Below are 13754 nucleotides of genomic sequence, written 5' to 3' on the forward strand. Positions count from 1 at the left end.
CTAGCTTTAATCCCTTTTCAATGCACCTCATTTATTTTTTTGAGTGAGGGGGGCGGGGCACTCAAAACAGGTCATCTGAGGAGGGCTGTGTTAGACAGGGTAAATATTATTATTGTTATTAATATTACAGTCACAATAGAGCACCAGCATCTTGGCACATTTATAGATGACAAAAAAAGGATGCAGTTATTTTCCTTAGATTCAGAGATTTCCAACCTCCTCTATGTGCTATATTAAACTGTGAGAGACAGAGTGTGGCATTAATAAACCATTCATTAGTTTATTTCAAGCTTTCATTTGATCGTTTGTCAGCATCTGGATACTTACATTTGTATCCCTTTCTCTCACTTTCTGCATTTCCTCATGCAGTTATAACAAGGATCGATACCAGGCGAGGGATACATGTGAGAGGGGGGAGCTTGACAATGGAACTGAGCCCAGAGTCAGTTACTTACAAATGCATTCCATTTTCTGAAGATGTTGGACCTGGATAACATGAATTTGTCAAAGAGAACAAATGGCTGTCAATGCATAATCCAGTAAAGTCTGAATTTGAACAATTTGTCATGTTTTTCAAGGCATCAGCTAATGTGAATTGTGCAAAGGAAGGTTATTGAAAAACTCTTTGAGTATTTTTACCCATCACAAAAGTTTCCACCTCAACTCAAATAAGCAATTTGCAAACCCTCAAAAAATAAAGTTCCCCATACATTAATTCAGCATTTAATCCATTTATTCTTAAACATTCGTCTGTTAATGAAAAATTATACATGACAAGAAAGAAAGAATAAACCACTTAAAACCACTCAAAATAATGAATTAGAAATAATTACTCTTAGTTTTGTAAATAAATATACAGAAGTGAACACATCAGCACTTGTTCCTGCTGTCCAGCTGCAAATTCAATAACTGAGTGGGTGGGTGGGGGTGGGGGGGTTGTTCTTGTTAGCTTTAAGAATACCTTGTTTAGAATCACATCATGAGGTGCTGCAGTTTATTCTGTACAACTGTTCTAGTACAGTGCCCATACAATAACAGACTGCAGTGTGACAACAGACATTACTCAGAATATAATTCAAACTCTGCCTCAAATAGATCCAGACAGAGGCTGGTGGAGCAGAGGTTGAAGAGCTTTTGTGTCACACCTGTTTCCTAAAATCCACAAGAACAAGAGCAGCAGAAGAGGAATATGTCTTTCTAAACAAGAACAAAGGAACAGGCAGCCCAAAGAGTTCAAAATAAAATAAATATGATCAAATATATAAGCATAAAATGATCAACTGAACTAATGCAGAAATATTTAACCATGAAATTGTAGATAACCCAATACACTAAGAGGGATTTTATCATTATTATGAAAAGTTGTTTCAATCTTTACAAATCCTCTTGTTTCTACATTAGAATCAAGTCTGAATCCACTGCAGTGCTCTTTAGCTGAATGCATCAACACCCCTTGTAACAATGCAAACGTGATGATGTTTAGCAGGTTGTATTTATCATGTCATTAGATTTGCAGCTTAGAAACCAAATTATGGTGCCAGATCGAGTCAATTAAAACATTTCATCCTGAGGGTTGCAAGAATATCTGCAACATTATTCATGTCAATTCATGCAATAATTGTTCATATAATTAAGTCTGGTGGACCGGTCAAACCACTGAGTGACAGACATAGGAGAATGCTCCTGTTGTAGCCATGTGTTCATTTAATTATTTCACTATTTCAAGGTTTTTATCTGCATTTGTTCATCTGACCATTTATTTCCTAATGCATTATTGTCATGCATACTTTAAGACATACATACAATTCGAAGGATAGTTTACACCTAGTGAAAATTGTATTCTCCACTACAGACCATGATGGACAGGAAGCTAATGATTTAGCCAATGAATAGAAGCATACATTTACTTCTGCAGCTGTTACTCATGTGAATATGTGAGATATTTGCACCGCAGCATTGTTCCCATTTTGTCCCATCGCTACAATACGTGTCTGTCTGTCTCCGCTATCTTTAATTGTCCATGTCATTGCACTGTGGAGACAATGGATTAAAGCTATGTAGCTGATAAGATTAATTTACTATGTCTGTTACAACATTTACACATATTTAGCCTCAGCTTCTTCGAAGAGCTGCCCGTGTTCTCTTGTTGTACCTAAAGATTAATGCAAAATTCGTTTTATTTATTGTAAATAATGTAACAAGATATAGTTTGATTAATCTCAATCTATAACCCACTGATTTAAAAACAAAAGACATTGCTGAGAAAATGTTGGCACAACATGAACCTCACAACCTTCCTATGATTCATCCAACTTCTGAGTAAGTGTCTGACTATGTCGGGCAATGACAATCAAACAATTCATAACATCAAGCACTTTATTTTTAATATAACTATTTTACCTAAGTTATGTGAAAAAATAGGTTTGTTCTGTTACCCAAAATATTCTTTCTATACAATATAATTCATTGTTTTCGGAGAGCACCACTTTACCAGCATTGACTGTACATTGTTTGCTTTTTATGGATGCTCTGTTTGTGTATATGTGAACCCTCCTTATAGATCCTAATGAATACATACAGCTTGTCCCTTTTGTTAAGTCCTAACATAGTGTAATCAGTCCGTTTTTACAATACGAGGACAGCAAGTGGGAAAACCTTTGGCAGCAGACATAAAGAAACGTCAAAAGAGAGAGAGATTTTCCATATTTTCACCTGACAGTCAAGAATATGTTATCATGTATGCAATGTATTATATGAAGGCTAAAGGTCTTTGTCACATTTCTACCTTTATGGAAAAAAGAATCCAATCAAAATATTTTCAGTTTTCTTATTGAAACGTCAGCCTGATGAACTAATTAAAAGCTGAGGAACTAATTCAATGAAAAACATAAATTACAGCTTACTTTTAGCTGTAATATAGAGCATATAGAGTACATACAAAATTAAAACTTAGCAGTCAGTCCATCATTTAAGTGACTTTAACTGCCCATGATGCATTTAGGGAAAGTGGTGAAGAAAATGGTCCTTATTGTGATCTCATTTGAAAATAATACTTTTACATAAGTCCTTGTTTTTTTTAATTAAGCTTTTCACAATAAAGTAGCCATCTGGCAACAGTGATCCAACTGAGGCTCTAAAGTCTATAAATTAAAGCATAAATATTCCAAGTTGATCCAGCGAAGTCTGTGTGAAGTGCACTTCCTTTAAACAGTCAATATGACAAATAAGAAAAGCTTGACAGTAAGACCCAAGAGGAGCTGTGTCTGTTTTAGTTTTCTAATTCGAATATGACAGGGAAAAAAAGTTTTTGGCCTTTCAGACACCTCTTAGTTAAACCACTTAAAAAAAAGCATGATACCAGAAATAAAACCAAAACCTTCAGCTCTGTACCTCAACACCTGCGGTATTTGAGAGAAAACATTAATCTGACCAAGGTCTGCAGCACAGGCTGACTCTGAACCTTTCCTGCTCATCTCCGATGTCCCTTCTGCTTCTTGTTCCTCGCAGGGGTCCTGATTGGCTGACTGGCACCTCCATTTTCCAGTGACATGGAAACCGGTGCTGATGGCGGAGAAGTAGGAGAGAAGGGCTCCGGCTCTCCATGAGTGCTCGACTTGAAGGGCCCGGCAGAAGAAAACTTCAGGGGACTAAAGGAAAAAATTGTTATTACAAAAATACAAGATTGTTTAATAGAAAATAAATGCATCTCCTAGGTTATATAAGACATTTTTAGAGACATTAGTTCAGATCAAGTCAACTTAATTATCAATACATTAGCTTCTGGTGTATTGATGATGAATCATGCTAATGCTTTGTATATGAGAGCAAAGGACGTAAAAAAGTTCAATGTTATAAATAACTTGAATTACTGCTCTGTAGTTGTATGGCTCCGCCAACAAGTGCAGTTTCTATGTACATATTTCTAAATACTTTTTTTCTGTTTCATATAAAAGGTCACTGTGACTTTTACCTCTGACAACTGAAACATAATAATAAAAATAGCTTGAATTTATATAGCGCCTTTCAAGAGACCCAATGACAAAACAGGATAGAATATGTCACATTCACAGTGACATGAGGACACTGCGATCTTTACCTTTGACCTCCAGGTACCAAAATCGAAGCAGTTCATCTTTGAGTCCAAGTGAACGTTTGTACCAAAATTTGAATTTTCATTCCCTCAAGCTTATCTTAAGATATCACATTCATGAAAAACATACATACTTTGCGAGGCCACCATGACCTTTGGATCAAAATCAAGTGATATAATGGTATGTACGTAAAGACGGACAGACAACTCCAAATCGCCGGCCTGGAGGCATCAAAACGTTGTGATGGCTTCATAGATGGGAATTCATGTTTTGTGTGTTACCTGATGGGTGTGCGTGGGCTGCTGTTGTGTCGGCGGACAGCTCGTGTTCGGGGTTCAAATGAGAAGCCTTCTTTTAGACTCTCTAGGACCGATGGAGCCACATAGGTGAAACCCTGATGGGGCACAGACAGTCACAATTAATTCCTTGTAAACGTATAAGAGCCGCTTGTTTTATTTAGGGTGTTGAACAGGAAGGTGCTGGGAAAGAGGCACTGACACAGTACCTTACACAAAGAAATTTGTAACTCTTGATTTAGAGTTGTCAGTGGTTTCTAGAGCCTAGATATAAACTTATTAAAAAAAAGTGTGATAAGGAAGACTGTCTCACAGCGAAGGCAAGCTCTGCACTGTGGCCGAGTGAGGTGTCGTCAGGACTGTCCACTGGTGTCTGTCTGGTGAACCTGACGTCAAACTGGCTCACATCCTCATCCGAGTGCTACAGAGACCCAGACAGGGGCAGTTGAAAGTTAGACAGAGGAACAGATTTTTTAAGGTGATTGAATATAGGGATGAGTGGTGTTTGTGTGTGTGTGACACAAAGACAATGAGAGGTCAGGGAACATACAAGGGATGTACTGTACAGCAGAGTTTGATGAACAACAGGCTTATTAGTAACTCAACAAGATGTTTCATAGCATAAAGGAGACAAAATGACATCTAGTGACTTACCAGCTGGGGCTTGTAAGGCGGCTCCACTCTCTTGTTAAGAAGATCATCCCAGTTAATGTGCCTGAAGAAAGGATGTTTCTGCAGAGGAACAAAGCATTTGTGTATGGTTGGTTGTTATAATATGTTTGAAAAACATCTGCACATTTATTAAATATATCAATTCTGCATTTATACTGTGCTCAGATCAGTGTGTGCAATCATTGTTTCACTTTTCAGAGGCTAGATACACAAACAATCTCTTACTATATGTCATGCATTGTATATATTCTGTTTAGAAGATATTTAGAAGAGGATATGTTAAGAATGTTTTAATTTTTGTAGATATTTGTTTAAGCCAAACTTTTTACACAGTGTTTAGTTGCAGAAACAGATTTTCTGACTATTAATTCAGATACAGATTCAAAGGGGGAAATAACAGTAGACCTAAATTGGTTTGGTCTTCTTCCATTTAACAATCTTATGATGTTGTTATGTAGCATCAGAGCAGTCTGATCAGTGTTCAGTGTCAATCAGGTAATAGACATCTATGCAGAATAGTCTAATGTGAACTTGCTCATGGCTTCAAGATGAAGGACCAAAATGTTTTCAGGGTCAAATGAGAATAAAGAACAATGATCAAATGAGGAAACTGGGCTGTACCGCATGTCTGCCATTTCAAATTCTTGAAATGGCAATAGATACCACGTGTGTCTTTATTCACATAATAACAGTGCATCAGTGTCAGGTGTGTTACTGCTGCATCCGCCTAGAATCTGTTTGATTTGCTTGCATAGCTCCAGTTGGTTAAAGTTTTTACCTTGCCTTGATGGAGTGAAGTACTCAACCCAGGGAGATTGTTTAGAATTATCACAATTTCAGTATGCCCTGGGTCGTGACACAGGGATTTTAATGTATTTCTAGTTTCATAAGAAGAATCATAGTGAAAACATGCTAAAACCAGGCAGAACGCAGTGAAACTACTCACCTGGATATCAGCACAGTCTGAATTTCTTGAACAAAGTCTCTGGGCTGGATTCTTCTTCAACAGCTGAAAAGATAGACATGTCAAACTGATATTATTTAACCTGATCAGTTCATTTATACAGTTAATGCAAACATGGGTCTGAAAGTGGCTCCTTATACCCACCTGAATTAAATTGAGTTGTCTTGACTGTTCTACATCTCTGTTTCAGCGTATACATTGTTTTTAAGTACATTTAAGCTGGAGGTTGTCATTTTCTTAAATTAATAGAAAAGCATTGATTTGTTTTTTACAGGATTTCTTGTAATATGCACTATGCAGAATCATCATCGAAGGTCCTGAATGATAGAATTGAGTTTCCATTCCTTGTTGTGAATTGTTTTGTTAGATATGGTCATCAAGACTAGAAAAGACTATATAAAAATACTATATATATAAATAAATACAGACTTTGTATAGAAGATCAAATATGATCCCAGTTCTTGTAATTCAAATCAGAGTTGTGATGGGCTGTAATGAACATAAATAACCACAACTGGCAAAATATTTTAATTCTCATACTTCAATCATCCTTAACAGATCATGAAATTATAGCAAAAAAGAAAGAAATTTATTAATGTTGTGTATGAAAAATAGAAAAAAACTTTTAAAGACTTTCAGAGAATAAAATTGATAGAGGATCCTGAATGGAGAAAAAAAATGCACTCTGATATAAATTGGCAATTTCTGTGTTGTTATGATAATGTTTACAGTTTGTGAGCGCATTTGGTGCATTTGCAGGATACAGACCTTCTTAATGAGGTCCCTGGCATCAATGGTCAGGTATGGGGGTAGGTTGAGTTTACACTTCAAGATCTTATCAATGGTCTTCTTCCTGTTTTCAGCTGTGAATGGAGGCTGGTGGAAAATCAGAGGAGTGTGTCAGTGAAGGACATAAACAGACTCCAGCAGCCATTTCAAAATTATGCTGCTTTTAGACATGTGCTCAACTCCAGAGAATAGAATGTTTGAAAATAATGTAGCAATGAGTTTGAGCCTTCTGAGTATCTGCTGACTTTATGCTATAAAGTCAGTAGAAACACTGGAAGAGCTCATGTGTGAACACAGCAGGAAAACCCCGGCTGGATAGACATAAAAATGAAAAATACAAAAAAACTAATATCTCCACATGAAAAAGGGAAGCCACACACAGAGGTCACCGACAAAGATGTCAAGAGAGGTCACGGTGATAAGAGCTGGCGTTCATGTCATGGTGTAGTTAACAAAAAACCCATAATCTCCGCAGCAGAATTTATACATTACATCCTGCCTCTGTATGCTACACCAGCCCTCACCTGAATCCTGTGGATAATGTTGTTGTGTCAAAGCTGAGGATCTCCCACCGTGTTGTGCATTTGTGAAAGGTAAACTAAGGAGCATGTCTGGAACCAAATCTAGGGAAATACTCAGCAGGACATGCCTGAAAACAGTTTAGGAGGAGCACACTGGGTTGATCTGGACCCCAGCTAAGACTGCCTTCACGTCAGAGGTGTGTGAATATGAGTACAGTGGGGAGATGTGAAGGAAGTAGATTTTTCCCCCCAAAATCTCCCAACTCAGTTTTCTCACCATTAATGTAATGGGGATTATGCGCTACTTCAGGCAGCCAACTCGAGCTGCGCTATCATTCATATGACGTGCCTCTCTCTCCGCAGTCCTCAAAAATACACACCCAACCAATTTGGCAGTCTATTTAAGCTGCAAAAAATTCCCATCACTTCCTTTGCTTGCCCCCTGTTACTGAAGATGGCTGCTGGTTGTTTCAGCGCTGCCACCACCCAAGCATCCACCTGTAGCCTACGACAGGGGCGTAATAAATATTTGGTCATTACTCCCATTATATATCTTTAATCATATCTGGGGAGTGCTGAAGTCGATTCTGCAAAGTATGTTCTGCTGGTGCAATAAACATTTCAAATGTGAGTTGTCTGACTGAAACAGATTTGGTCTATAGCAGTTCTCACTTACAGATCCAGTCATCATATCATACATCAGGGCCCCCAGGCTCCACCAGTCTACTGCTCTGTTGTGACCCAACCTGGTCAGGATCTCTGGAGCCCTGGAACGGAAAAAAACACACAGAGAGGGGAGACATTCACAAACAAACAAAATGAATAGGTTGTCAATGTAAAAATAATACTAATTAAATATAAAGTCAAATAGCTTTGTTTGCTTCATTTACAACTTGCATTCCCCCATAATATCCACTAGTTTGTAAGTGAAACTTGTATTATAGAATTCCACAGCACCAACAAGAGCAGAGCAAATATTATCAAAGTGTTGATAATATTTATTTGTTGTTGTGGTCATATAAGTGCTAAAAATCTTGAAAATGAGAGTAAAGCACTGTGTGTGTCTATGAGCATTACCCACATGTATTCTATGGTGCCACAAAAGGTGTGTGTGACCGATCCTTCGTGAATCGATTCCTTACAGAGGCCAAAGTCAGTTAGCTTGATGTGACCTATAAACAGAGAAAGACCCTTTATTATTGCAAACAAAGGCTACATACCAGTCTACAAGTCACGTGTCAACTCAATATTGTGACCCTTTGTTTAGATACAAGCTAGCATGCATGGCTAAGAGAGAAGAGAAAAGAGAGGGGTTGTCAGAAGAAGAGAGGTAGAGGGGATGGAATGTAGACTTGCTCATTGTTCTCCATTTTGACAAACAGAGTTAATATGAATTCCATTATAATCCATTAAAACACATCATTTTAATTTAAAATGATAAATAGACATTGCCTATTGCATGGCATTTAATTTTTGAAAATAATAAATATTTTTCTTAAATATGAGGGAATAGAAATTTAAACTTTCAATGTTCACTTGATGAAAAGATTATTGACCCTATTGTGACCTCTTTTTTTCACCAAATTGGAACCGAAACAAGGAGTCAAGCAGAAACTGAGTCGATAAACATCATCTGAATCCATATAATTAGGGCCGAGCACCAACGGTCAAAGTTTGATTACACACCATCAAAACACAAGCTTCTTTATCTCTGGCATATTTGGTCCAATCAAGTCCAAATTAGACATAAGACAAGACTCACCACCTGATGAAGTCTACAAAGAAATCATGACTTAAAATCACAGCTCCACCTGCTGGCTACAGGAAGTGAAGCGTTTATCCTTGCCGCATAGCGCAAACCGCATGCAACGCGGAGACGTGTGCTTGGTCATCGATCGCTCTCTCTTCACCGACCGCAACAGGCTTGAAATCGCCTGTGCTCGGGCCTGTTAGTGCTACAACGTAGCCCTAGTTTTAATTATATCTACCCAATTCTATTTCCATAAATCTGAGAGCTATACTCGATTTTTAACAATAATACATAATTCAGCACATGTGTTTCACAAACTATTATAAGCTATATTTATTGTTATTCACAAGGTTTCTACTTCAGTCAATAGATTTTATTTATTTTTTCCAAATTTAGTAAAGGAACTAAAAATGAATTCTAAGTCATTATAGCAGCCTCACTCAGATGGAATAATGATAAGACTGTTGATTAGTTTTGAGGCAGTGAGTGATTATATTTACATATACAGTATTTACTATACATACACACTGTGTGTTACCTTCGTGATTAAGCATGATGTTTTCAGGTTTGAGGTCTCTGTAAATTATCCCATGCGAGTGGAGGTGACCTATGGCCAATGTGATCTCTCCTAGATAGAAACTAAACACACACACACAGATGCTATTTAACTACACAAAGTAAATTAAACAGTAGAAATAATTTCCACTGAAACAATATCATTACCAAACTTAAGTTGTACAAACTCAAAATTATAACTTATACGCAAATAGTGAGTTGAAATGAGGACATCCTTACCATGCAGTGTCTTCCATGAAGATACCTTCCTTCTCCAACTGCATGAACAGCTCCCCCCCTGGTGAAAGAAAAACAGTACACATCGGTGAAAGATTTTTACTCCCATTCATTCCTTTATACATCTTTTTTCCTACAACCGATTCCTTGCTATGCAATCAAAAACTTTGTTGCCATAAATGTTAAAAGTGAAGGGATTTGATTAGCTTTTGCACAATTGCACTAAAATTAGTCCATGGCATTTGTCTCTCCTCTGATGTTTCTAATCCTCCACATCCGTAAGTCCATCCTTAAGGAACCCTTTCTTACCACTTAGACACTCAAGTATGAGGTAGAGTTTTCCCCCGGTCTGGAAGGCGTAGAGCAGATCCACGAGGAACGGGTGTCTCACCGTCTCCAGGATCTCCCGCTCTGCTCGCGTGTGAGCAGTGTCTTTAGCATTACACACTATCTTAGCCTTATGACAAACATGTTGAGAAGAGGGAAGGGAGGGGAAGAAAAATAGGTGTATGTGGGGGGGGGGTAGGACAAATACATGGAGAGGAAATGAGGCAAATAGTGGACAAGGTAGGAAATAAAATGAGAAGAGTAATGGAGGAACATCAATGCAAAATTCATATCGGATGAGTTGTGTATCAAGAGAAAGTTGTCAGCTCCTTCACTGTACCTTTTTCAGCACCTTCATGGCAAATATCTTCCCGATCTGGGCTCCTTGAACCTTTCTCACCTGGAAAACCTTAAAGAAAGACAGAGGTGAGTTGTAAAGAGTAACTTAGGACTGTGCTGAAAAGGATATAATTTCCGCAGTGCAAGATTTACTGATAATAATTTTGTCTCTGATTTAAATTAGTGTGAACTGGTTATGTTTCTCAGTCTTAGGCAGATATCAGCAATAACGCCTTTCTGAATTTCTTTTTCTCCCTTTTTTAATAGATATTTACATCAAACCTTATAAACACTTAATTACAACGTTACTGTGTTGTGGGATACATTTGGTTGGTAGCTCTAAACAGTTTATCTTTATAACTTTTGGTAGAAAGAGAAAGATCCTTTAAAATGGGTACATGTAAACACCAGCATGCAAACACATGCAGACACACACAGATACATGCACATACACACACACAAACCTTGCCATAGGCTCCTTTCCCCAGCACAGTAAGAAGCTCAAAGCAGTCAGGCCCAACTCTCTCACTGTCTCTGTTGACGCTCTCACTGGTCAGTTCCACCTCCTCTATCTGACCACTAAGTTAAAGGATGAGAATGACACAGTAACACAGAGGGTAAGGTTTAAAACCACTAAAAATTACATTCACCTGAGAAATCTAAATCATTATTTTCTGCATTGAGGAGATAGCTCAAATCCATGTACTGTTAGTCTGAACAACCACAAAATCCTAGTGCCTGCACAAAACCGACAAAGTAATAATGGCATATGTATTACTAAAAACACAAGTATCTCCCACTGTCACAAAACCAATTCAAAACACAAACTGGCTCAAGCAACACATGCAAGACAATTATGCTTCAAAGCCATTTTAAACATGACCTCCAGAGGATGTCCGGAGAATTCACATATTAACACCACAGCAGGAGATTCACTGCTCAGATGTGTTCACAACAACACAGAAATGTCAGGACTGTTCAGGTGAGAGTTGGAACAGCAAGTAGACCTAGGACTGTTTTGTTTTTTCACAAATTCGTAACTCAGCATGGTGACTGTTGGACTTCAACCCACAGAAACCAAGCTGCTATTTTTATTTTATTTTATTGTCCTTTCATCTGTTTTTATGTTGTACTTGTGAGCCGAAGACAATCTTCCTCCCTTGGTGGACAATAAAGTTCTATTCATTCATTAGCATATTAATTCTGCTGTCGAGATCACAGACACTAGCATCTGCCCGTATTAACAAAAGCTCTCTTGACATCTCTGTCAGTGTCTTCTATGTGTATGGCTCTGTTTTTTGGCTTTTTAGTTTATTTCATTTCTGCGTCTATCGTGGAGCATCTCCTGCTGTGTTCTTACATCGGCTCCTCTGGACATTCTGCATACTTTATACTGGGGGGCCCCTACTCACACATTTGCATTCACTCATACAGCCCCTCCGGAGAACGAGGTTCTTTGGGGTCCTGTGCATGTCTGAGATAATGCAAAATGTCTCTAAATGATTGGATTTGAAATTAGGCGCTTTCATTTATTCAGAAAAACTGCAATAAAACATTCTAAAGTGAATGCACTAAATAAATACATTTAAAATAAATACTTAAACGTACTTCTCTGGTTCTGGCACGGGGAAGTCACAGACATCATCCTACAGGCAAGGAACAACAAGCCAAGGGGGTTGAACAATAGTGACAAAGGTAAATAACAAACTGAAAACCTGTTCAATTTATCCCTGTGACATTCATTTATTGATATGATCTACTGTAGTCTCATCTATGATTAAGGGATACAAACCTCTGCATCACTGATGTCCTCCGTCTCCAAGTCTATGTCGAACACACCCGCCATCCTGAAATAGACACTGTACAGTGAGTCTGTTGGGCTTCACTTAACCCAAGACTTTCGCCTCAGTGGGGAATGTAGTATCGCCTTTGTACCTAAAAGACAAGCAGACCTTCCAGGAACACTGCAGCAGCACACGTGTTTGCTCTAAGTGAATTATCTGGAATGCAAACTGCTGCTCTGCCACCTTTCAATAAACATTATATTTCATGTTTCTGATTATCGTCGATTAGTTTACTATGCATCAAGAAGATTGTGAGAGACTTCCAGGGACAACTGGTGTCCTACTGAGTTATCTGCTGGTGTATTGTAGCTGTTAATAAAACAGCAGCGTTTACTGAACAGACGGAGCAGCTGATGGTGTGCATCCAGTGAATACACAAAGAACGAGCTCTGTCAAAACATGACGCCAGGTGGTTATTAGAGTTAAACATGACACAGCTCAATCATAGACCTTGACACAAATCTTGACAATCGTTTCTTAGGTGTAAACATGTGGTTTCAAGTGAAGCTGAGGCTTGTCCCACACTTTCGGAGTCAAACGCGTCGTCACAGAGCTAGCAGAAGCTCTCAAGTTAGCATGCTAGTTAGTCACACGGCAACAAAAGCAAGAGTGACCATGTCAGCAAATTCCAAGGAGCTGACCGAATCCCACAGTTGGTCTTCTAACTAACTATGGTGCCACTCCTTACCCAAAAAGCTCAGACTGGTTAAACTGGCTGATATCATTAAATGTTAGCCACTACAGCGCTGGTAGCAGGTTTGACAGGTAGCTACAAAACATGCTAATGCTAGCTAGCGGTTCACCTGTTAACGCTCTTTCATGCGGTGGAGCCTCGTCTGAGTCTGTAGTCCGAGAGTTTAACTGAAACAAAGCTACTTTTCATAGACAGCAGCTATAAAACGCTCGTTACATTTTAGTCAAATAACGTAACAGCGGTGTTCAGGTCCCCTTCATACTCTGTGTACGGCATGACGATTTCTTCTTCCTCTTCTTCTTCTTCTTCTTCTGTGAGGCTTAACGTCAGGCGTCAGCTGGCCTCCACAGAGTCGCATTACTGCCCCCTTCCGGTATCATTCTTATTCTTCCAGGCATTACCCAAGTGTGGGCTGCAGCCCCCTGGTGGCCTGTGAAGCCACTGCACGAGGACCGTGAGAGGTCATCAAAAAGTGCTTAAATAAAATAAGTTTCAGATTTGTAAGTAAGCACGAAATTACCACGAAATATGTATGATTGATTTAAAAAAGTTATTTGCTCAGGTAATGAAACAAAGCTATAACATTTTTAAATTAGTAAGTTATTATTATTATCATTGTATTTGCTGACCGTCACATTAACACCTGAACGCAACATTACTGGGGAAGCCTAGGTG

The 13754-nt window shown here is 38.5% G+C and overlaps 1 protein-coding gene across 3 annotated transcripts; it reads right to left on the minus strand.

Annotated features, from left to right (window-relative positions):
* Positions 1-715: 715 nt before the first annotated feature.
* LOC128436550 (ribosomal protein S6 kinase beta-2) lies at positions 716-13397 on the minus strand. Of its 3 annotated transcripts, none has more exons than XM_053418301.1 (16): positions 13189-13397; positions 12334-12388; positions 12150-12187; positions 11006-11120; positions 10543-10611; positions 10185-10332; positions 9879-9936; positions 9622-9722; positions 8415-8505; positions 8010-8100; positions 6792-6899; positions 6006-6068; positions 5042-5119; positions 4701-4808; positions 4373-4485; positions 716-3647 (listed from the first exon to the last, which is right to left on the minus strand). In XM_053418301.1, the coding sequence occupies exons 2-16, from the start codon at positions 12385-12387 to the stop codon at positions 3470-3472; spliced, it is 1413 nt and encodes a 470-aa protein (XP_053274276.1). In that variant the 5' UTR covers position 12388; positions 13189-13397; the 3' UTR covers positions 716-3469. The 3 variants fall into 3 exon arrangements, with proteins under 3 accessions (XP_053274276.1, XP_053274277.1, XP_053274278.1); XM_053418302.1 differs by having other exon boundaries at positions 12334-12476; XM_053418303.1 differs by lacking the exon at positions 11006-11120.
* Positions 13398-13754: the final 357 nt, after the last annotated feature.

The sequence above is a fragment of the Pleuronectes platessa genome, chromosome 3 (genome assembly GCF_947347685.1).
Source record: "Pleuronectes platessa chromosome 3, fPlePla1.1, whole genome shotgun sequence".
Classification (NCBI taxonomy): Eukaryota; Metazoa; Chordata; class Actinopteri; order Pleuronectiformes; family Pleuronectidae; genus Pleuronectes; species Pleuronectes platessa.